At 44.2% G+C, this 25,010-nt stretch overlaps 1 protein-coding gene across 3 annotated transcripts in view; it reads left to right on the forward strand.

The window, feature by feature from the left end:
* The window catches only part of Ppp2r1b (protein phosphatase 2 scaffold subunit Abeta), a 34,757-nt gene that overhangs the window by 2,758 nt on the left and 6,989 nt on the right, over positions 1 to 25,010 (forward strand). For 2 of the 3 annotated variants that reach the window (XM_057767828.1, XM_057767829.1), the window contains exons 4-15: positions 1,995 to 2,227; positions 2,822 to 2,969; positions 6,885 to 7,040; positions 7,305 to 7,419; positions 7,867 to 7,937; positions 8,197 to 8,331; positions 9,974 to 10,147; positions 13,827 to 13,887; positions 16,676 to 16,830; positions 17,372 to 17,514; positions 18,327 to 18,418; positions 22,491 to 22,615. In XM_057767828.1, coding sequence (XP_057623811.1) covers positions 1,995 to 2,227; positions 2,822 to 2,969; positions 6,885 to 7,040; positions 7,305 to 7,419; positions 7,867 to 7,937; positions 8,197 to 8,331; positions 9,974 to 10,147; positions 13,827 to 13,887; positions 16,676 to 16,830; positions 17,372 to 17,514; positions 18,327 to 18,418; positions 22,491 to 22,615 — 1,608 coding nt within the window. Of the gene's footprint in view, positions 1 to 1,994; positions 2,228 to 2,821; positions 2,970 to 6,884; positions 7,041 to 7,304; positions 7,420 to 7,866; positions 7,938 to 8,196; positions 8,332 to 9,973; positions 10,148 to 13,826; positions 13,888 to 16,675; positions 16,831 to 17,371; positions 17,515 to 18,326; positions 18,419 to 18,909; positions 21,544 to 22,490; positions 22,616 to 25,010 lie in introns of those variants that run through there. The other variant, XM_057767827.1, reaches the window with a different exon arrangement.

Consider the following 25,010-nt stretch of genomic DNA (forward strand, 5'->3'; position numbering starts at 1 on the left):
TTCTATTCACTATAAACCCAGCTCATACTGCCTTAAGACACTGGCTGTAGAGCCGGTCGATGGTGGCGCACGCCTTTAATCCCAGCACTCGGGAGGCAGAGGCAGGTGGATCTCTGTGAGTTCGAGACCAGCCTGGTCTACAGAGCTAGTTCCAGGACAGGCTCCAAAGACACAGAGAAACCCTGTCTCGAAAAACCAAAAAAAAAAAAAGACACTGGCTGTAGGTGTTACCTCTAGAGAGATGCTATTTAGAATTTCCTACAGCTGACTCCTTGTAAGTCAGACAACTGCATTTTGTATGAGAGGCCTTTCCTGACCACCATTGAAGTAGCCTCATGATCACCCCCTTGCCGTACAGCCTGTTCTCATCTGATTCCACCATTGGATGTAGACTCCTTCATAGTGAGGCTTCCTGTGCGCTTATTGCTTCTGAAGCCTAGGGCTACAGCATAACAGTATTCACTGTGGAAAGAATGGGTGTCATAGGGTTACAACTGTGGCACTTTGGGTTCAAAGCTGCTAGTGTATAAAAAATTGGAGTGGAAGTAAACAGGAGTGGTCATCAATGGGCAGAGTTCAAACAAGCCATTCTCTGGAGTTTGGCCTTCTCCTGTAGAAGTGAGAGGATGTTGCCGTAGACAGAGGACAGATCCTGAGAGACCGACTAGTAAGATGTAGTGTCTTTTCAGTGGGCCTCTGACATCCTGTCTAGGAAAGAGCAGCGCTGTCTACCTTTTTTTTTTTTTTTAAAAAGATTTATTTATTATGTATACAACATTCTGCCTCCCTGTATGCCCACACGCCAGAGGAAGGCACCAGATCTCATTACAGATGGTTGTGAGCCACCATGTGGTTGCTGGGAATTGAACTCAGGACCTCTGGAAGAGCAGGTGGTGCTCTTAACCTCTGAGCCATCTTTCCAGCCCCCACTGTTTACCTTTTTGAACCATATCAAGCAGGCACACTTCTTCCCTTAAGTTCTGACCTTCACTCTTGGTCAGTTCTGTTGTGGAGTTTTGTTCTAGTTTCTGCAGCTGTGCCTTAAGCTGAATTTACTGGGATCAAATGCAAATTGAGAAAGTCAGCTAGAGGTTCAGAGAAACAGCCCATCTCCACTTCTGCCAGGCTGCCACATTCAGTTACTGACAAGTGCCAGACCTTGAATCTCTCCTGTCTTTTTTTTAAAAGATTTTTATTTATTATGTATATAGGTTTCTTCCTTCATGTATCCTGCAGTACAGAAGAGGACACCAGATCTCATTACAGATGGTTGTGAGCCACCATGTGGTTGCTGGGAATTGAACTCAGGACCTCTGGAAGAGCAGCCAGTGCTCTATTCCTCTGAGCCATCTCTCCAGCCACCCTCTCCTGTCTTTTATGTCTCTGTAGCTTCAGGATCTCCCTGTCCCTGCATTTAATTAATATTTGCTTGTTCTATCTGAAACTCCTATATGGCTCTTAGAAAGATTCTCAATGTATTTTGAAAAAAACCTGGTGTTGACTCAGCTTTTTATTGGTTGCATGAATTGATGCCACCAAGCGCTCATCGATAGATTGCTTGCACCTCTAAGAACGGTAGGATAGTGCACAAAAGGGTACGAACTAGGGCGCCTGGCCAGAAATTACCATGTAGTGTGGCACCTACAGTCGGCCCTAGATTTGGACTTGTTCTTAAGTCTGAATGTGGTGCACATCATTTAAACATCCTCTCTCAACAATAGTGATACTGTGTCAAGTCTCTTCCACAGTGTCATTTGTAGACACCATCAGGGGATTGCCATCTGGGACACGCGATCTTGGCTTTTCCACAGAAGTCGTGTCTTTAGGTTGGCCACACCATATGTTACCACTGTGTGAACTGAAGTCACCATTTGGTCTGATGTAGCTGACATTCTGGTTACACGTGTCGTTTCCCTTCAGTCACATAAAAGGTGTCAATCTGTGGCTAACCGGATTTAATAAGTTGTCATCTCTGCTTTTTTCAATCTCCGCAGCCTCCTTTGGAAAGCTTGGCTACTGTGGAGGAGACTGTGGTTCGAGACAAGGCTGTGGAGTCCCTGAGGCAGATATCTCAGGAGCACACGCCCGTTGCTCTCGAAGCTCATTTTGTACCTCTGGTGAAGCGCCTGGCAAGTGGGGATTGGTTTACCTCTCGCACATCTGCGTGTGGTTTGTTCAGCGTTTGCTATCCCAGAGCTTCAAATGCTGTCAAGGCAGAAATTCGACAGTAAGAGACTATTTTTTAGTGTTTGGGATTATTGGGGATTCACAGCTAGAGTTTACAGAATGTTTTGCTGCCCTCAGCGCGTCTTACTGGGCTGCCAGGATTGGCGATGCTTTCTCATGTAGTTGCATATACTGATGGCTTTTGGGTATGAGTATGTGTATGTGTGTGTGTGTCTGTGGGTGTGTACTTGAGTATGGGTGTGTGTGTTTCATGTGGCAACCTCTGGTGTTGGTGCTCAGGTACCTTCCTCCTTTTCTTTAGACATTGGCTGGAACTTCACCACAGACTAGCCTACCTGACCCGCAAGTTTTCTGGGGTCTTCCCATTTCTGCCTCCCATCTTACCACCTCTGAGGCTGTAGGCACTGCCACTGTGTGCAGCTATTTCCCTAGGTCCTGGGGACTCTTGAGTGGGTGTCACATTTGGGAGGCAGGCACTTTCCTGACTGAGCTATTTTCCTGGTCCTTTCTTACACCTATAAGTAGAAACCTAATCATTAATGTTTATAAGGGAAAGATTCTAAATGGCCATCTCCTGGTTTTGGGGCATGTTTAACCAAGTGTTTGACAGGAAATACCTTATTTCATGCTGCAGGCACTTCCGTTCCCTGTGCTCAGATGACACACCAATGGTGCGACGTGCTGCTGCTTCCAAATTGGGTGAATTTGCAAAAGTTTTGGAATTAGACAGTGTGAAAACTGAAATTGTTCCATTGTTCACGAATCTAGCTTCAGATGAACAGGTAACTTTAGGCTTTAGATTTAGGAGATACAGATATGCTCTTTAGTAATTAAAAAATCACTTATTTGGGGAGTTTTGACTCTAATGTAGGGTCCTTTGGCTAAGTTAAAACTCAGTTCTGGCCTGGTGTTTATCCTAACGCTCCTATGTGTCTTTCTTAAGTAGACTCCACTTTCTTGTTTTAAAAAAAAATTTATTTAACTTTATTTTATGTGCATTGGTGTGAAGGTGTCAGATCCCCTGGAACTGGATTTTCAGACAGTTGTGAGCTGCCATGTGGGTGCTGGAATTGAACCCGGGTCCTCGGGAAGAGCAGTCAGTGCTCTTAACCACTGAGCCATCTCTCCAGCCCAGGCTCCACTTTTTTTAGTGGTTGTTAGGAAGAGTTAGAGAAGAATTGGGTTTGGTAACTAGGAAGCCCAGGGCTGTATCAGGGAAGAATGTCTTTCAGGTTTGTGGACTGTACTGTGATATGGAGACTTTGGTAATTTCTGCACTAGTGTATGGTCTTACTGCACACAATTTTAGACTCAAGGGTCTGGTTTCTTTGGTGTAGAAATGATAAAAGTCAGAAAACCCCTAAATTAGTCAATCCAGCTGTTTCTCAGTGTGGGCAGTGGGGATGGTTGCAGGAGCATCTGTAGAGCTGGTTTCCACGTGTAAAATGGTGTACACATTGTGCACATTGCCAGCTTGTACACATCCTCTTGTCCGAGTCACTTTTAGACTACTTGCAATACCTAATACAGCATAAACCAGGGCTGGAGAGGTGGCTCAACCTGTGAAGGTGATAGTTGCCCATAATCTCCAGAACCCATGCAAAGCTAGATGTCGTGGCATGCATCTGCAATCTCAGCACTCCTGTTTTGAGATAGGAGGCAGAGACAGGAGAATCACCCTGAAAATCATGGGCCAGCCAGCCTGGGGTGCACAGTGCAGCAGCAGAAACAAGAGAGACCCTGCCACAGAAAGGTGGAAGATAACCAAATCCCAAAAGTTGCCCTCTGACCTCCACATATGTTCTGTAGTGTGCATGTACCCACACTCTCACAAACACAGTAAATAAATAATAAAGCTATAGTGTAAATGATCAATAAATAGTTATATACTACTTTCTTTAGGGATTGGTGACAGGAAAACAGTCTGTATGTGTTAAGTACAGATAAAAATAATTTCCCAAATATTTTGATCCATGGTTAGCTGAATCCATTGATGTGGGGGGGAACCATGGCCAGACTGACTATATCTCCCAGCCTGTTTTAAGTGGCTACATGTATTATGAAATTAGGTTCTTCTAATAGCCCATGGCACAGATACTCAAGGAAATGGAGGCCCACCTAGTTTATGAAGCTTGTTCAAGGCTATATTTATATATTTAGCTAGTTGTGGTTCAGTTGGGGTTTGAATGTATGTAGACTTTGGCCCCAAGTTTCTAAGTCTTACAGTTTGAACACTGGCAACATTTCAAGCATGCAGATGCCACACATACATGATGGTTTCCATGTTGCAGCAGGACAAGTTTAGAATCCTTATTTGGAATTTAGCTGGTTATACTTCCCATGGCATAATTTTGTTTTCTTTTATCTTCTGTGCTTCCTGCAAAATAGTAGGCTAGGGATTTGCAGGTTTTCTGGCGAAGGCCAGCCAGAAAATATTTTTGGCTCTAGGGGTCATAGGTACTTGTTAATTGTTGGACTTTGCTCTTGTATTGCTGAAGCAGCCTCAGAGTATGAAAGCCAGTGAACATTGAAACTCACACATTCATAGGTGGGCAGGCTGTTAGCATTTGGTGCTCAGAAGATATTAAGTGCTTTGTTAGGAAATATGTATACACTGTGCCTTCTCTGACGACTGGTAGATCATCTGCTCCTGGCTTACTTATTGACAGAAATATTTGTCATTGAGTGCCTACATAGAGTGCCTATACATGTGGGGCACAGTTCTAGTGTTAAGGGTATACAGGAACCCTGCTCTCATGGCACTTACATTTTAATGGAGAAAAACATGCTAAAAATGAGACATAAATGTTATGAAAATAGTGTAATGTAGTAGGACTTGCACTGCTAGTCAGCATAGGGCTCTGAAGAAGTGACCAATGACAGAAAAATGCTGTCTCCGCTCCTTCCAGGAGTGCAAGAGTCTGGTAAAGAGAGGACATGAGATAGGAAAAATCAACATTGGAACATGGTAGTTGAACGGGTCCAATAATCATGGGAGTGGAGAAGAAAGAAGGGGTGGGAGCATCATTAGCCCACAGAAGACTGTGGTTTTGGATTTTCTTCTCTGATGTAGTGAGACTACCTAGATCTGGAGAAGAGGTGTGATATGTAATTTACGTTTTTGAAAGGTCATTCTGGCTTATGGGTGGACACCAAGTTGTAGGAGGGATAAGAATAGAAGGAGAAGGCCAGGTAGGTGACATTGATAAACCAGGCAGGTGGTGAGAGTACGTGTGTACTGTGTTGAATTTGCATATGTATTGTATTTATGTGTGTCTTATGCATGTTCGATTGTATTACGTTAGTATACATTGCTCCATTTCTCCTTGGTGCTCATAGGGTTAAGGTCTGATTTTCCCAAGTCTGAAATCATAACTCCTAATGTCTAATTGAGCTTTAATTTTGTGTTTTCTCTTACTCAAAAGACATTCTTGTGTCCCATTTGGCATTGAGCAGCCTTATATATGGAAAAGCGGGTTGTCTCTGCCTTTCCAATTTTCTTCTCTGTTTACTAGACAGGACTGTCTCAGTTTGAGTTTCAGCGTTTCACTTCAACTCTGTTACTCAACTGTTGATCTTTCCTTCCTTCCGTGACTCCCTTCACACACTTGTCTCGTGCTACTCTTATGGCCATGAGAGCTAGAAATAGCTTTCAAAGTGATCTCCTGGCCGGGCGGTGGTGGCGCACGCCTTTAATCCCAGCACTTGGGAGGCAGAGGCAGGTGGATCTCTGTGAGTTTGAGACCAGCCTGGTCTACAAGTCTACAAGAGCTAGTTCCAGAAACCCTGTCTTGAAAAACTAAAAAAAAAACAAAAACAAAAACAAAACAAAAAAAAAAGTGATCTCCCTTGTCCTTTAAACTCTTCAATTATGTTATTAGTTATTTATGTAAGTATATTTTTCAGCTTCATATTATAATAAGGGTTTGAGTATAGCATTAAATTAAAAAAGTAATCTTTATATTTTGATACCAGTCAGCTGTCCCAGTGGTAAAAGTTTTTGCCTGTTTTTGCTCAGAACCCATGGAAAGGTGGAACATTTGACTCCAGGATGTTGTCCTCTGACTTCCACACACATTATTCATATACAGTTAATAACATTTAGAACATCTTTCTCATTGTCCTTAATAAAGACTAGACTGTAGTCAATATAATTTGAACAGAGTGTCACTTTTAAGTCTTGCAAAGGAAGAAGTTACTCAGCCATTTGAAGACCTAAAGACACCCATCACATATGGAGGGTGTCTTAGTTAAGGTTTTTGTCGCTGTGATGAAACACCTGACCAGAATTGCAAGTTGAAGAGGAAAGGTTTATTGGGCTTCTGCTTCCGCATTGTAGTCTTATCACTGAAGGGAGCCAGAATAGGAACTCAGGGAAGGAACCTGGAGGCACAGAGGGTTGTTACGTATTGGCTTGCACCCTGATGGTCTGCTCAGCCTGTTTTCTTATAGAACCCAGGACCACCCGCCCAGGGATGGGACTACTCACAGTGGTCCTCCCTACAGGCTTGCCTCCAGTTGGATCTTGTGGAGGCATTTTCTCCGTTGAGGCTCCCTCTTCTCAAGTTGACATAAATTAGCAGCCCAATGGTGTTTCTCTCCCTCTGTCTTAAACGGTACCTGTGACAGCGTCGCCTCACACTAACTCAGTGTGCCCTGTTTCAGCAGACTGACCGAACAGATTGTTTCTCCTTTAGGATTCTGTGCGCCTGCTAGCTGTGGAAGCTTGTGTCAGTATTGCCCAGCTACTGTCTCAGGATGACCTTGAGGCCTTGGTAATGCCTACACTTCGGCAAGCAGCAGAAGATAAATCTTGGCGGGTTCGCTATATGGTAGCTGACAAATTTTCAGAGGTAAAATGCACTGACATTTCAGGTATTAAAAAAACCTCAAAGTCATTTGCCCCACAGATTTTCTAACAAATATAGCTTATAAATTATGTTGGGTAGCTGGATATAACATCAAAAATTTAATCTTTCCATTTTGGGGCCAGTTAGATGACTCAGTGGGTGAAGTGTTTGCCATGCAAGCCTGCCAGCCTGTTGTGGTTACAGTATACATTTGAAGAGTACACTATTTTGTTAGTATACATTAAACCTGTAGAAATTGTTTTCTAGCTCCAGAAAGCAGTGGGACCTAAAATCACACTCAATGACCTCATCCCCGCCTTCCAGAGCCTCCTTAAAGACTGCGAAGCTGAAGTCCGCGCAGCAGCTGCCCACAAAGTAAAAGGTGCGCCTGGCTGTGACCCCTTTGACCTTGATGTCACTGATTTGATGGGATTTTGGTTTGGTGTTTTTACTTAAAATAGGACCCAAAATGTATAAATCAGAAAAAATTAAAAATCAGTTCATGTAGCCACATTTCCACCCTCTTTGATGTATTTGTCAGGTCAGGAAGTTTGGCATAGCTTAGATTTGTAAGATGTTGCAGACAGAGATGGTGTCAGCATGCAGCTGCTGCTCCATAGTTCACATCAAACACCCACTGTATCTTGTTTCTTTAGTTTGAATTAGTTTGTCACACAGGGCATTTAGACCATGCAATGAGAAGGAGGCTCATTTTCCCCATTAGAGTTTATTTGCTTAGACATATGATTTAACTTGGGGCTGATGGAAAGAGCTGGTTAACTCTCTTTGGTTCCTTGACAGCATTGCATTTTCTGTTTATATGTTTCAGAACTTTGTGAGAACCTACCCACTGAAGGTAGAGAGACCATAATTATGAATCAAATCCTGCCCTATATAAAGGTGAATGTGACTGCATTTTATTTCATTTACTCTGACTATGAAGCTCTTAGCATTTTAAACAAGGGTGAGGCATAAACGAGTCAAATACATAACATTTGTGACAATATTTATAGTTGATTTGTGCATATCATAATTGCACACTGCTGCCGGTACTTCACCAGGAGGTGTCTGGGTTATCTCCTCTGTGACTAGTGTTGCGTCGACTTCTTGGGAGGGGTGTGGAGGCTTTTGTTGTCTTTAATTTTTTATTCTGTTTTAGGAATTAGTGTCTGATACCAATCAGCATGTGAAATCAGCTCTAGCTTCTGTAATTATGGGACTATCGACAATTTTGGGCAAAGAGAATACCATTGAACATCTTTTGCCTCTCTTTTTAGCTCAGTTAAAGGATGAGGTGAGTCTGGCTGTGAATTATTTTGTTTTGATGTTATTGATTTGATGTGATTTTGGTGACTTTACTAAAATAGGACCAAAAATGGGGGTGGGGGGAGCCTTTATTTAGAGATTTGATAGTCTTTCTGTTTGGTATAGGGTTACAGGTTTCCCAAAAAATGGACACAAGGACTTATTAAAAAACAAACTAATATAGTTGGGTGTGGTGGCCCTTACCTTTAATTCTAGCACTGGGGAGGCAGAGGCAGGAGTAACTCTATGTTCAACACCAGCCTGGTCAACAGAGTCAGCTCCAGGACAGCCAGAGCTATAATGTGAAATCCTATCTCAAAACCCAAAACCACCCAAGCAAACTACAGACTCGGGGCTGGAGAGGTGGCTGAGTGGTTATGAGCACTGGCTGCTCTAGAGGACTTGAGTTTGTCTCCCAACACCTACACAGCTCTAGTTCAAAGGGGTCTGATGCCCTCTTCTGACCTCTGCAGGCACCAGGCACACATGGTGCACAATCATACATCTAGGTAAAGTACTCATACATGTAAAATAAATAAGGCTTAAAACCACCCCAGAAATAGCTATCTTTTAAATTTTTTATATTATAGTCAATGGTTCCGTATTTTTAAAGCTAATATATCTTTGCCTAAACAGTATCTTTTATTTAAGTTTAAAATAGAGCATCAGATATTATCATTTAGGGGCTGGAGCTATGACTCAGCAATTAAGAGGCCTGCTGCTTATAGAAGACCAAGGTTCCAATTCTAGCATCTACATTGAGTGGCCCACAACTACCTGTAACCCAGTTCTAGAGTATCTGACTCCCTCTTCTGGCCTTCGTGGGTCCATGTGTACATGTATGTATTACACAGACAATACATGTACACAAATTAAAAATTCAAAAATTGGTGCCAGACATGATCTAATTTCTTTGTCATGTCATTAAACGTAATTGCCACAGTAGGCTTAGGTCTTGTATGTATTTCTCCCAGATGTTGATGAGGAAGTGAGGCAGAGAGAGATAAGATGATGTCTGAGGTCTGCCGGCAGTGCAGATCTAGAATTTAATTCCAGGGCCTGGGCTTTTTACCATCTCATAGACTTCGTGCTTATTTATTAATTAAATGTCTAAAAACTTAATTGTGTGTGTGTGCGTGCATATGCATGTTCACGCAGAGCTCAGAGGCTATCTTTGTAGACTCAGGTCTCTCCACCATTCTATGGGTTCTAGAGATTAAATCCAGGTTGCCAGGTGTGTGAGGCAAGTACCTTCCTGCTGAGCCATCTTGCCTGCCAATTTGTTAATTAATTTTTAAAATTAGCATACAAAGTAATGAAATCTCAGGCTTTTTACTGATATTCTGGTTAAGATCAGTTGCATTGTATCTTGAATTATCTGTGTATTTAGCATTTAAGATTTCCTTCTGTTTGTAGTTCTTTTGGTTGGTACTGACTGTTGAAACCAGGGCTCTGTGCAAGCTGTGCAAATGTTTGACCACTAAGCTGTGTCTCAGCTCTTTGTCCCCCAGCTTTTTAAGCCTGAGTCAGTACTAAGTTTTACTTAGCACTTTTTATTTTATCATGCCAGGAGGGTACTGGGCAAAGGAGTTAATTTTCACATGTAGTCTCTGGGGCTTGTGTGTTTATAGTGTCCGGAAGTTCGTTTGAATATCATCTCCAATTTGGATTGTGTAAATGAGGTGATTGGAATCCGTCAACTCTCTCAGTCTCTTCTTCCTGCCATAGTGGAACTGGCTGAAGATGCCAAGTGGAGGGTCCGCCTGGCTATCATTGAGTATATGCCGCTGCTGGCGGGCCAGCTGGTGAGTTCATGGGCTAAGAGAATGGTGTTCTAGAAACACATTTACCTTGCTGCCCTCCTCGTGATAAAGTATATTCGTTCATGTAATAGAAATGTTGTATTATTTACAACCTTTGTGACTTAAGAACTGATCCATGGAAGCAAACAGATAGGTTCAGGATAAGTCAGTTTAACTTTTTGTTCCAGGCACCTTTTTGTTTGACTCTGTCCGAAGCATAATGAACTTAGCTTTTTCCTGCATCCTGATGACAGGAAGTTGAGGCTGCACCACACAAAGAGCTCATATCGCTGGTTGTTTTGAATAATCCTGTTACCACACTGGCCGCTATTCTTTGGGTTTCATTATTATTTTTATTCTAATGAATATGACTAATTAAAATGTCAAAGCTGGGCATTATAGCCACATGCTTCCCTTTCTTTATTACTAGGTGCAGACAACAGGAAGCTCGACAGCTTCACCGCATGGGAGCCTCTAGACTCTGAGGTCTTCAGGAGTTGTTAAATGTGTAGCTGGGGAGATGGACAAGTGATTGCTCTAGGGCAGGAACTGTGTGGTGTGTAATGTCCAGTGGCCACTGAGTATGAGTTATTAATTAAGACACTTGGATGAAGGGAGACCTGCATGGTTTTTAAAAATGCTCATAATATCAGTTCATTGCTGATATTACTATACTTTGTTGTCCCCCACCCCCAAGGCTTATTTCCATTCCTTTCAGATCACACCATATGGGGTTCATATTTTCTTGACCACTGCATCGTATTGCTAATTTTGGTGTTATGAACATGCATCTTATAGATGGCCATGGCATTGTTTTAATAAATTTTTTCCTTTTTTATTAAGAAGTTTTTACTACAATCTTTTCTCATTTTACATAGCTATCCCTGTTCCCACTCTCTCCCCTCCTCCCACTGTACTTTTCCCTCCACTCTACTCCCCCGTCCTCTCTTCAGAAAGGGTAGGGCTTCCCATGGGGAGTCAATAAAGTCTGACACTTCACTTTGAGGCAGGACCAAGTCCCTCCCACCTATATCTAGACCGAGCAAGGCATCCTTCCAAAGAGAATGTGCTCCAAGACATCAGTTCAAGCACTAGGGATAAATCCTGGTCCCACTGCCAGTGCCCACAGACTGCCCCAGTCTCACAACTGCCCTCCACACTCAGAGGGCCGACTTTGGTCCTATGCAGGTTCCCTGCTATCAGTCCAGAGTCAGTGAGCGCTCACTAGCTCGGGTCAGCTGTTTCTGTAGGTGTCACCATCGTGGTCATGACCCCTTTGCTCATATTATTGCTCCACCTCTGCCATCTCTTGGACTGGCCTCCGGAAACTTGACCCAGTGCTTTGCTGTGGATATCTGTATCTGCTTCCATCTGTTGCTGGATGAAGGTTCTATGATGACAAGATAGTCATCAATCTGATGACAGGGGAAGGCCAGTTCAGGTGTCCTCTCCACTGTTGCTTAGAGTCTTAGCTGGGGTCATCCTTGTGGATTCCTGGGATTTTCCCTAGTGCCATGTTTTTTTGCTAGCCCTTTAATGTCTCCCTCAATCAAGATAGCTCTTTCCTTTCTCTCCCTCTCTGTCCTTTCCCCTTCTTGAGCACTGAAGTACTCTGTTCTTCAAAGTGAATGACAAAGATCCCAGCATATCCATGTGTCAGGTGAAGTCACTTTGTCACGCTTCTCCACCATCACTTCCAAATACTGATCTGCTCTTCAGATCTGTGTCATTGTCTGGAGTGGAAAGCAGTGGTGGCTAATAATGGGTTTGTTGGACTGAAACATCTGTCTGGAAGAAAGGTGGATTATATTTACCATTTCTTTGAACCTTAGCTCCACCAGACCTGGAAAGTCTCCAAAGACTGCCTGGGCTATACAGAGCAGTGTCTAAGGGCTGCCAGCGATATACAGAGTAGTGTCCAAGGGCCACCAGCGATATACAGAGCAGTGTCCAAGGGCCGTCAGTGTCCAAGGGCTGCCAGCGATATGCAGAGCAGTGTCCAAGGGCTGCAGGTGATACAGAGCAGAGTGGAAAGAAGACAGATGGTGTCTTGGCTGGTTTACACCTTTGTGACTGGGGTGACATGCATCAGTCATGGACAGACATTGTGTTTTACCATCCTGTCTTGTTAGCTTATCTGTTGTAGGCTGCTTGTTTGTTTCCTGGCCGCCCAGATTCCTGAAATAATCACACAGAAACTATATTTTTTAAATCCCTGCTTGACCAATCACTTAAGCATATTGCTAGCTAACTCTTACATCTAGAATTAACCTATTTCCATTATTTTATATTTTACCATGAGGCTCATGGCCTACCGGCAAGGTTCCAGCTGGCATCTTATGTCTTTTCCCTCTGGTAGCTACATGGCAGTCTCCCCGACTCCTTCTTCCTTCTCCCAGCATTCAGTTTAGTTCCCCCCCACCCCCACCTCTATTCTGCTCTGCACAGCCCAAGGCAGTTTTTTTTATTAACCAGTGGTATTCACAGCATACAGAGGGGAATCTCACATCACATATTATTCGTTTGATTTTTTTTTTTAAAGGTTGACTTATTTTTATGTTTGAGTGTTTTTCTTGCACAAGAATGTGAAGCATATGCATGCCTGTCTAAGCCAGACGATGGCATTGTAGACTCTAGAATTCGAGTTACAGATAGTTGTGAGCTGTCATGTGGGTGCTAGGAAGCAAACTGGCCTTCTACAAGAGTCTCAAGTGCTCTTAATGGTTGAGCCATCTCTCTCACCTCAGTTTATGCATTCTTAATTTTTCTTTATGTGTTAAAATTTTTTAAGCTAGTCAATTTATAGGATTCTCTCAAGACTGTCCCACCTTGTTTATAGGCTTTGATAAGTAAATAAAAAGTTAAACCACAAAATATCTGAATGAGATTAAAGGAAAATCCTCAGCCTGGAATAAAAATGGACTCAGAGCTGATGCTTTAGGAGCAAAGTGCCTTTCAGATTGGTCACAGCAAGATGAAGTCGTTCAGTATAAAGCACAGCACCGTTGTTCTTGGTCTTTATTTAAAAATACATTATCACTGGCCAGGAGTGTCTTAGACTTGAACCAGAAGAATAAGCATAATGACTTGAGAAGGAGGCACCAGGAACATGTGCATCATGGAGCATCCCTGTGTACTGTTTATGTCCCTTGACCAGAGGTCTAGAGACCTCTTGTCCCTAGCCTGTGTGAGGTGACTAGCAGCTGGAGAGTCAGGATGGTTCCAGCTGTTACTTCTACCCTTTGCCCTACACACTGGGTTCCTGTCTTTTTCTTTTGCTTTCTGTCATGCCCCATCAATGCTATCTTCTGTGGACTTGCCACATTCTGAAGGACTTGCTGTTAACCAAAAAGGAGCAATGCAAATTACCAAGCCTTTCAGTGGCCATTTTCTGGGAAATTCATTTTCCCACGGCATCTGGATCTGCTGGGCAGACTTTCTACTGTGCCTTGCCTGCTTATCTCAGTCCTGTGCACGACACAGGTCCTGTCCCGTTAGCAGGGCCACTCCTGCTTGTTTTTGTTTTCTGCCTAGTAAGAAAGTTGCCAGTCTACGGCACTGTTTTGTCGTCAGCTTGTTCGCATGTGTGTCTTTAGCTTTTAGGTAATTATTGAGCAACGTAAATAGAGCCTCTTGTTCTAACTTTGGAAATGTTTATTAATGGAATCTTCTGTATCCATAGGGTGTGGAGTTTTTTGATGAAAAGCTGAATTCTTTGTGTATGGCCTGGCTTGTGGATCATGGTGAGTAGACAAGTTAAAGCAGATACTCTGGGACACCCAGGCTTCTGCATGTGTCTGAGATGGTCACACATATGGCCCTTTAGAGAAGAGGCCTGCAGGGCACTTTCTTTGCCTTCACAGCACATTGCTGAGGGGAGGTCATTGAGGTTCCACCAGCTTTCTTGACTGCATAAACATCTCACTTATTTCTCACTGTGTGGCCCTGGCTGGCCTGCCTCTGTCTACTGAGTGCTGGGAGTAGAGGCAGGCACCGCTATGCACAGCCTGGCTACAAATTTGACATTTGTACTTCCTGTTATTTTCTGTTTTAATTGTACTTTGTGTGCTGAGAAACTTCTTTGCCCTCTCCCATCTCCTGCCACCTGTGGGCTTCAGACTCTTAGATGCACACTTCTTCCAGCCACACGGCTTGCAGCTGACCTGCTGCCTTTGGTGTCCTCAGATGTGCAAAGGTGTTGTAGGAGCTGGGGACATTCCTGTGCCCTAGAACAGAGCCAGGGTTTCGATTTCGTGAGAGGAAGGCTTTCCTCTGCCTGCTGCTGCTGGGCTGGAGATCATGGGCTCAGGGAAGGGCCCATTGGACAGGGATGGGCAGGTGCTTTTCTGTGTGCAGTGTACATGCTCCTTTGTTCCCATCCACCTGGTGTGCAGTGTACATGCTCCTTTGTTCCCATCCACCTGGTGTGCAGTGTACATGCTCCTTTGTTCCCATCCCCCTAGTGTGTGCAGTGTACATGCTCCTTTGTTCCCATCCACCTGGTGCGGGAGGGGCTGTGTCAGGTCTTAGACTTGGTAGCTTTGGTGCTGCCTGAGCCCCATTCCAGTGAGTCCCTTCAAGTTCTCATGTGATTTTTCCCCATGAGCTTTGGGTCTATGTTTGGTGGGTGTGATGAGCATCCTGTGGTGGCTCCCCAGTAAACTACACTTTATGTAGTGAGGGCATTTTATCTGTGGGCAGGCACTGTGACTAGGTACCAGGAAAGAATAAGAGTATTTGTGTCTGCTTACATCTGTAGGTGGTTTTGTTAACAGCGTATTTGTATCATATGTCTAAGTGAGAAAGGAAGGTTGTGAAGCTGTGTGTGACAATCTGTTAGGACATATGTATGGATACAGCTGGTGCTTTTAAACTCCATTGTAAAGACTTCTTTTTTCTCAAAAGTTAAGTTTTTATACCATTTAAAAATGATAAAAAAAATGATCATAGGAAAGGTGCATTATTTTTTTTTAAATTTTATGTGTGTGTGTGTGTGTCTGTGTCTGTGTGTCTGTGAGGTTGCGCATGTGCTTGCAGGTACTCTGAGAGGCCAGAGAGGGCATCAGACCCTGAGCTGGAGTTGGGATTGCAGACATTGGTGCACCTCCTGGCTTTGGTGCTGGGAACTCAACTCTAGTCTTCTGGAAGAGCAGTATGCATTTTCTTAATCACTGAGCCATCTCCCAGTCTAAGAAATTATCTATTTAAAAAGGTTTATTTTTGGTAAATATTAGTATGAGTGGCATTTTTATTATCTCCTTTGAAAACTAGCCTTCTGAATGAAGACAGGCTTTTTTATTTTTTCCTTTCAAATTTTGAAGGACTTTTAAGGTCCAATATTCTACAAGGAGATTCATGACACCTCTTCTGTGTAGGAGTGCTTGCTGTATGCAACCTGAGTATTTTTTTCCAACTTGAGAACTGGTGGAGTTTAGGTATAGAGACTTCACGACTCCCTGATGCCGTGGCTGGATGGAGGCTGAGAATGTCCACTTCACTGTGGGCTTTCCATCTCCGCCATTATTATTATTATTATTATTATTATTATTATTATTATTATTATTATTATATATTCCTTCTTTTCTTCTATGAGACATTGAGACAGGGTTTCTCTGCTTAGCCTGGGCTGTCCTGGAACTTGCTCTGTAGAGCAGGCTGACCTGAAACTCAGAGATCCCCCTGCCTCTGCCTCCCAAGTGCTAGGGTCAAAGGTGTGCACCAGCAGAGCACAGCATCCTACAGCTTTTGCATTTTAGCTTAAAATTTTATAATTGGAAGAAAAATTATGTTTTTGCACAGTGAGCAGATTTCTTTGGGAACATCCCCTACCCCTCCTTGGGCATGAAACTGCTGAAGACCGCTGTGAGCAGTCTGGAGAAGCTGAGGGAGGAAGAAAGCATGAGGGCTGTGTTTTTGTCAGTGGGCAGTGTGGACACAAAGGGAGGGCTCCATGAGAGGAAGTTAAACAAAAGTTCTGGGTTTTGTTTTTCTGAGTGGTGGGGGCACTTGATTTATTAATTCATCTTTTATAGGACAAAGAAAATATTAAAGTGAGAATAGACAGAGTTAGATAGTTAAAAAAAGCTTTTCAGATCAGCCTGACCGTGAGGAGAAAGACAGACATACAGACAAAACAAGGAGTGAAAACTGGCAGAACTCAGGAAAGGCTTGCATTCCTCTGAAAACAGAAGTGAGAGGTGCCAGGAACATAGTAGGCATCTGGCCAAGTAGAGTTCAGTGCAGTTGAGGTCTTGGTCAAGGCTGTGTCTCTGGTTACTTTGGCAGTGGAACCCTGTGTTAGTGACATTGTAGTAAGAACAATCATTTTATTAAAATAAAATATTTATTAAAAACCAGTAGCTAGGAGAAAAACATGGCACTGTCATCCTTGAACACAAGCATTTTAGAACTACAGTGGCTGTGCTTCAGCAGGATTATCACCAAGTATGCGACCTTAGGTTTGCACAGAGTTTGTTTTGGGTCTGTGTGAAAAGCAAGAAGCTGAGGACGTTCTCTTGCACTCTCCTGCAGTGTATGCCATCCGGGAAGCTGCCACCAACAACCTCATGAAGTTAGTGCAGAAATTTGGTACAGAGTGGGCCCAGAATACCATCGTCCCTAAAGTGTTAGTAATGGCGAATGATCCTAATTACCTGCATAGGATGACCACTTTATTCTGCATTAATGTAAGTATTACACGATACTATTCCTAAACTCAGGCATCAAGTCATTCTTGGTATATTTTTAAGTTCTGAATGAACTATCTTCTGTTTGAGGTGCATTTTGTATACTGAACAATTTGGATAATTAGAGAAAATGTTGATTTAAAAATCTGGAGCTGGAGAGATGGCTCAGTGGACAGGAGTGCCCCTGTTCGCCTAGAGGACCTGAGTTTGGTCTCAAGCACCCCTGTCAGGTAGCTCACAACTTTTGTAACTGCAGCTGCTGCTGCTGGTGGCTCTGACTCCTCTCGTCTCCCACATCATCCTCCCCTCCATGAATTCACACAGTGTGAGATAAAACTAAATATTTAGAACGTGCAGCATTTTAAACACCGCCATTTTGTTGTGTTCTGGCTAGGTCTTTCATCAGAGCCGCCTCGTGTCCTTAGGTGCTCAAGTAGGGACGTTTTTCTGTTGGTCGATTGCCTTTCCTTTAATATTAGTTTCTCTGGATTTCGGGTATATTAAGAAAGTTTTAAATGTGCCATCTTACTTGTTTTCCTAGGCACTGTCTGAAGCCTGTGGTCAGGAAATAACCACTAAGCAAATGCTGCCCATCGTGTTGAAAATGGCAGGAGACCAAGTGGCCAATGTCCGCTTCAATGTGGCCAAGTCACTACAGAAAATTGGACCAATTCTAGATACCAAGTAAGATTTTAGTGTTGCTCTTGGTTTGAAAGTGTCACCTCATGGTGGGGAGTAATAGCTAAAATAAGCGCAGGGATTTCTTCCTTTCTCTCTCTCTCTCTCTCTCTCTCTCTCTCTCTCTCTCTCTCTCTCTCTCTCTTTCTTTCTTTCCCTAGAATCTGGGCTTATTCAAAGAATTCAGCCCTCAGTTTTGAGACTGTCTAATTTGACGTTTACATTTATGTTCTGGGTACGTATAGAACACTGCCCCAAAGCGAATTTCACCAAGAACTTCTTTAGAAATTATTTGATATACGTGTTGAAGCACGATTAATAAAAACTCAGAGACAGATATTGGGGTTCAACCTGAAGACCAGAAAAGCAAAGCAGCCAGTCACTGGCTCTTACCTCGACGTCAGTCCAAAATGGGGATCCTGCCTCCAGGAATCTCAGAATGAGACTGAGACTGAGAGCTGTCTCCTCCCGTCTTATATTCCTCTCTAGAGCTGGGATTAAGGGCGTGCACCACTACCACCTGGTTTCTGTGGCACCCTAGTGTGGCTACTGGGATTAAAGGCGTGTGTTATTGCTGTATGGTTTGTAAGGCTGGCCAGTGCAGCTGTTTTACTTTTCTGATCTTCAGGCAAGCTTTATTTATTAAAATACAAATGAAATGCCACTACAAATTGTCATATTTGTCAGTATTTAAAAGTATTTTCATTTTAAATTAAAAAATAAACATAGGTCCAAACCCCAAATTCCATAGCAGACTGTATCATAGCGGACTTCTCTGTCCCACCAGCCATCTCTTCACAGTTCCTTCTGAATTTCAGTGCCTTGCAGGGGGAAGTGAAACCAGTGCTGCAGAAGTTAGGTCAGGATGAAGACATGGATGTCAAATATTTCGCCCAGGAAGCTATAAGTGGTATGCATTTTGTTTAGTGCTAGACTGTTTAGTGGGAGTTTTCCTCTACTCTGTGAGCGGTGGGAAATGGCAGGTGTCGGGCATGATGGGAGACAGAGGGTGGCAACACCTGCTGTACTGGCCTGTTTGGTTAGGGATTTCTCTGCTCTTGCTGGGCTTGGGAGAACACACTTGTATTCCCAGCTCTTGGGAGCCTGAGACAGGAGGATGTCAGAGTAGAGGAGTTTGGGCAACATTTTGAGACCCTGTCTAAAATAGAAATGTCTTGGCCCATTTTCTCAGTTCTATGTGTAGGATGCTGATTCTTACTGGCAGGAGCAGTTTTGGTTTGGACTCGATAAGTCTTTAACTTGCAGACAGCCTGACAGAGTGCAGGGCCACAGTGAGAGCTCAGGCTCATGCTTTCGTCAGTGTTACATACTAAATGTTCACGTAGCAACTGTTCATGAACTTTCTGTACCACTAACATGATTTTGTTTGGAATTTTCCAGTTCTTGCGTTGGCATAAAAGAGGAACAGGAGGGAAAAGCCTTTACTAAATTCTTATCACAGATCTCTAGTCAATATGTTCTTACACTGGGTGGAGAAACATGGAAACCTTCAAGATCTCATCCAAGCAAATGGCAACAACTTAGAAGAAATCAGATTTCAGTGACTTGATCCTTTCTAAACATGAACTGAAAATGGTTTTCTTCTCTCTGTCGGGATAACTTTAAAGCCTTCTACTGACCAGGCACTGATACCCCTCGCACAGTCCCCCCTTGAATGTCTCCCAGTGCTTTTTCCTGCACCATTGAGGCTCTTGCCTCTTCCTTTTTGAGTCAGGCCCCAGCCACTTAAGATTCCAGACAGAGCCTGGATGGATTTGGACCCCAACAAAGTGGAGTGATTCTTATGTTTACACGTCTCTGTGCTTCTAGCATTCCAATGTTCAAAGTAAATGGTTTAGAATAACTTACTTATAATTGTCCTCTTGGGAGATGATGCTGAGACTTGACTGTAGTGAAAGCCACTTTCTGGTGACAATGGTTCGCATCAGTGACTCACATGAAAGGAGATGTGGAAGGTTAATGTATTGGTTGTTCTGGTTTTCATTTGCTCAGTTTTGGCTGTAATCATGTCATGCAGAAGCCTGAAGTGGGCTTATCTTGCTGCTAATGTGTGATGTTGAAAGGTATCAACTTCAACGGCTCAGCACTGTGACTGCCTTCAGAACTCATAAGGAACTTTAGTGCCTCCTACTACACTGTGATTCTACTGTTTCATTGTGAAGTTTTATGTTTCAAGTAAGTGTAGGAACCACTGGTCCCTGGTTCTGCTTCCAGCGATGTTAGTTAGCATCTTGCCGTTGCTACACTGTGCAGTATCAAACTGAAGTTTTGCTGCTCAGTGTCAGTGATGCTGGAACATTTTTTTTACTTTTGCACTAAAAACTTCATTAATTTGTCCTGAAATTTAAGGTAGTAAGTAGGTAAAACTGAAGGGTTTGCTGAAGCAAATTGTTTATGGAAGGCTACTTGACACTGTTTAGGAAACACCCGCTTATCAGTGGGCATGCTGATTGCCCATCACCCTGTCCAGTTAGAACGCCCTCTTTCCGTGAGCAGCTCGGACAGGGTCCCACCTTTTCTGGTGACTCTTCTGGATTATTTACATGTCTCTCACCCAACAGACTCCTTGTCTCCAGTGGACTCAGTAAGTGGGGTTCGTCTGCAGCCTGGTTTTCTCAGTGCGCCTCACCATGTAGTTTGCTGTTTCCATTTTGGTTTCTGAATTGTTGATTTTACTTACAAACTCTTTTAGATATAATAAGCCCTGCTCTGTTTTGTGAAGGCCCAAAGATACCTACAAAACTTTGTACATTAAACATAAGTTACAGAAAACCAAGTTTGTGTAAATGCTTTTATCATACCTTAGAAAAACAGAACAGAAAATTTCTCTCAGATTGTGTGCCTGTATTTTAAACTGCTGGATTACTTTGTAGTAAGTTTCCATTTTATGTGTTCTAGGGTGAAGGTATGAATATTTTCCTAAGCAAAAAGATTCTCATTTTAGTGCCTTAAATTACTGTGCTGTAAACATTATAGTTTCTTTTTGGCATCACCTGCAGGCTATTTTTTTATTGAGTTTTATGTTTGGAAGATTATTGTCTTGATTTTGGTTGGAAAAGCCACATGCTACACTCACTTGGGAATAAACTTGGAAAGCATCCCTGTCTTGCTACCTCCAGCCTTGTGCATTTACCTTTCTGCCAAAGACTATTGAACGTTCAAGGGGGGGGGGGGCAGTGAACCCTGTCTTCTCAAATAAAGGTCATATAGCATACAGGGTCTGTTTTTGGGTGGCTGTTACAGGCTTCACTATTCTTTCTGATGTACACAGTGAACTTCTTGTGGTACCTGCATAGCAGCTTCTCTTCAGCTTCAGTCTGGCCATTTTCTTCACATACTACTGTTTATACTTGATTTCTTCACAAGCTCCTTGATGCCGGCTTGGTCTGTTTTGTGTTGTACTGCTGCCTAGACCAGTGTCTGGTGTGTATTGTTGGAGCTATTAAAATCCTGTTCACTGAGTGATTTTAAAGTCTGTCCTCTGATGTATTGAACAGAGTCACCAGACTGAGACTGTCTCACTCTGTAATGGATACAATTAGAGATTTTCTTTGCTCCTAGGAAGTAATAGCCTTTGACCTAAGCCAGTCCCCAGCCCCAGGATTTTTCTCTCTGTAGCCCTGCTGTCCTAGAACTGTCTATGCAGACCAGGCTGTCCCTGCCTCTGCTTCCTGAGTGCTGGGATGAAAGACATGCCACTGTGCCCAGCTTGAGGAATCATTCTTTTGGAATTGTCTGGTTGCGTTAAACACGTATTGCTGCTGTTTGCCTCTGGGCAGTAGAGCAGTTCTTTGGGAAGCGAAACCTAACTAACGCACACATCCTAGACCAGTTAAAATTGCTCCATTCATAGTGAAGTTTTAGTGATTTCCTTCTACAGGTTATTTAGGATTTACCCATCATGAGCTTAAAATAATAGGTCTTGTGTGTGTAATGAGATAGGAGCCCAGAGATGGATTCTGTTTCATAAGGATAAGCAGCTTAATGTGTGATTTTGAATGAAGCCTTGTCAAAATAAAGGACAATCTTCAGTTCACGGAAATACCAAGTTTGACTGTGGTGATGTGGGCCTAGGGGTGGGGAGTATGTTTACGGGAGGACTTGTCCTTATTCAAGAGACAGCCTGACCCAGGTGTCCAGGATGCTTGCGTAACACCCCGGAAGACCAGTGTGTCTTTCTGACACCACTGTGTCCCTGAGCCGAAAGCCTGGTGTTCCCTACAGAAGAGTCCCTGGATCCATCACATTGGGGATGTGGGGCAGAGTGGCCAGACAAGCCGTGTGCTCAGCCTCCCCGGCACCCCTCCCCCCAGGTGCTGTTCTTTGTCATTTACTGTCCACCTGGATGTCAGGTGCACAGGAGGCCCTGCCACCCTGGTGTTCCTCGTAAATCTGTGATGTGGCTGCTGTCCTTTCTCACTGCTTTCTCCCCCTTATAGCCTCTATCTTGCTTGTCCCTCCTATTCCTTCACAAATCTCCAGTCCTCTTCTGTACCTTGAATAGCCTTGCTGTTCCTCATTTGCCTCCATGGGCCTGCTGTTTCCAGGAAATGACATCATGTTCAGTTGAGATGGAAATCTTTTGGAGGATGAAGAGAGCTTAATTACTGGGAAGAAAAGCCAAGTCATTTCTTTCTTTGGAGTTGTTGTCTTAAACTGCTATGATCAGTTCTGAAAGGAGTTAGATCTTTTGTTTATTCAGGGCCCTACAGGTTACCCATGACCAAGATGTGGGGGAGCCCCCAGTTAGATCCAGTGGGGTGACTCTTGAGGAAAAAGGCACTTTAAGTAAAGTCCTGGCGAGGGCTGGCTTTCTGCACAGCTGCCTAGAACTTTGTGTGCTGTTGGACCATCATGGTGCCAGGGCAGCTGAGGGCATCCTGGCTGGGAAGCACAGGTGGGCTTGGGAGGGGACATGCCCTGGTCAGAGACAGTCACAGGGTTGCTGTCTATATCTCTAGTGGTGGCACAAACGCTGAGGAAGCTAGATTTTCCTGTGAAGGACAGTGAAGAAGAGTCCAGCATCCCTGGGGGTGACAAGAATCTCTTCCTGAGACCCCGAGTGCCTGGAGAGGACACTGGGAAGGTAAGTGCCCCTGAAACTTGGGGCCAGAGCCCGTCCTTTCTGGTCTGAGAGTAGCCAGCAGAACTTGCTGCTGCTATAGGGAATCCTGGCAAGGTGAGCAGAGAAGCAGTTCCCACCACACTGTCCTGGAGAGACAACCTCTCTAGGAGTTGGGAGAGTATATTTTAAAGTATTGCTGTTTCACTGCCTCTGAAGTGGTGGTCTTGTCCAGAATCATTCCTGTGGTTTAAGGTCTTGAATCTTCTTCAGTCTGAGACGATACCCACACAACAAAAGGATAGACTGGAAGAGCGGCATACTTTCCACACAGGCTGGGAAGTTATCGGCCCAGTTCTACTTAGGTAGGGAGTCATTTCTATTCAAGACAAGAGTCCATGCTGTTTTCTAAGCCCATTTTGTCTACAATTACATGGATAAGGGATGCAGAGTTTTGGTTCATCAGTCCCAGGGGTTCCAGCTGTGGCCAGTGGTAGAAGGGTAGTTATGCCTGGGCTACCTAGTTAGTGGCTGACATCAGACTAGTTACAGTGACTGCAAGAAGCTGGTGCTCTCATACCATTCCAGTGGATTGTGTGGTTGCCACTGATAAAAGGATTGACTTTAAACCACCTGACTTTTCATTTTCATGTAAATGGAGGCCGTGCTATCTCTCCTGTTCGGAACAGTCAGTCGCTCTTCCGTGTCTGCGCACACTTGTCCCGTCTGAATTGCTCAGCTGTCTGTGGTTCAGTCAGCCCCAGGGGTGTTGTTGCGTGCTGCATGATGGGACAAAGTGCTGGCTGGCTGACTGCTGCTTACAAAGCCTCCACAGCCTGAGCCCTGGCAGATGCCTGGTGCCAGCCCTTCATGCCCCTTTGTCTACTTTACAGAACTTCATTGAGGGCAGAAACCTGCCTGGGGTAGTAAAAACAGTGATTCTTAGGGGCCTAAGTCACACACTCCTTGTTTCCCAACATACACAAGACCATTTGGCCCTGCCATTGAATTCATGGAGAATACCTGAACTGAGTCCTAACCACTTGAGGCATCCCCCTGCCACAGCTGACTTGGTCCGTCTGAAGAAGGCTCTCTAGCTGAGAAGAGCACTAGCCGCCAGTCCTTGAGTCTCCATTACTGTAATACCTCCACAAGCCTTTGAGCATATTATTCCCTTGCAGCACGTTTACATGGACACATTTCAGGTGGTTGGGAATCTTCCTTAGAAGCCAGCTGTGCTAATTCTCTGAGGCTGCAGTTCATTTTACCCACAGAATTCCCCTTCTCTGTGACTCAGGGAGCCTTCTTTGCTCTGGTTTCACTTACAGCAAATGCCCTGGGGGTGAAATGGAAAGGGACCTGCCTGTTGCCAGGCAGTTTTTTCATGTCAGGGGCCCACAGCCAAGTGAATGATCCAGGAAGTCATCCAGTTGCAAACCAGAAATTGTTCTTAACCCCTTTCTTTGTTGCTTGGCCAGCTCACTGCACTGTCCTCATAGGGAGAGTATCTGGGTGTTGAGAACTCTGGGAACTGAGTTCCTGACTGGTCTCAAAGCCCTGAAGGAGTCATCTGATGTCCTAGAGCTGTGCCTCCTGCGTGCTTCAAGAGAGCAGCTCAGGGCTCTTCCTCGTGAAGGGCGGGTGTTGCCTCAGTGCCATGGAGAGAGGCTCTTGAAGTTGCATCGTCTTCTGTGTGCTTGCTGACCCGTATTGCTCACGCAGGACCGGCCAGGGGACAGCTTGAGCTATTCTCACACTCTGTTACCTCCAGGTCGGCCTAGTCACTCCCCCTGGGCGGAGGGTGCTCTGACCACAGCTGCTGGCGAGCTTGTCAGGCCCGGCTGGCGAGGGTTAACAGTGGATTTGTTTATTGAATCATGAAGTAGCTGTCACATGGTTTTAATCAAAACACCATTTCCCTGACAACAGTGATGTCAGTTTTGTCGTTACAGGGAGGAGCAGCTGTGAGGGACATTGAGTCTCCTCACTGAGCCCAGGTTTGGAGACGAGATCAAGCGAAACATTCATAAATAAAGGGTGCAGACACTGGGTTGACAATCCACCCTCCTTTTCCTTTTCTCTCTGCCTGGACAGTCTGTTCTGTACAGACACTGACCAGACCCAGTCCCTGCTCCGAGTCTCAGCTAAGAGCTTACCTTCGCTGGCCCTGGCTCCCCCTACCCTTGGTTCTACCGCTGGTTTTTATGGGTGTTTTGCCCGTTTCTATCACTCAGTCTCTGGTTTGTGTCTTCGGGCATTTGTCTCTTCTGGAGTCCAAGCCAGGACTTGCTGGTGACATAGGATGTTCTGGCTGGCCTGAGACGAGGCTGTTCTGCGAGGCAACTGGTTTATTCCTCAGATTGAGGGGCATAAGGGCTGCCTGGGGATTAAGGGCAACTACAAGGAGCCCAGCTGTGGG

Source organism: Chionomys nivalis, chromosome 4, assembly GCF_950005125.1.
Source record: "Chionomys nivalis chromosome 4, mChiNiv1.1, whole genome shotgun sequence".
Classification (NCBI taxonomy): Eukaryota; Metazoa; Chordata; class Mammalia; order Rodentia; family Cricetidae; genus Chionomys; species Chionomys nivalis.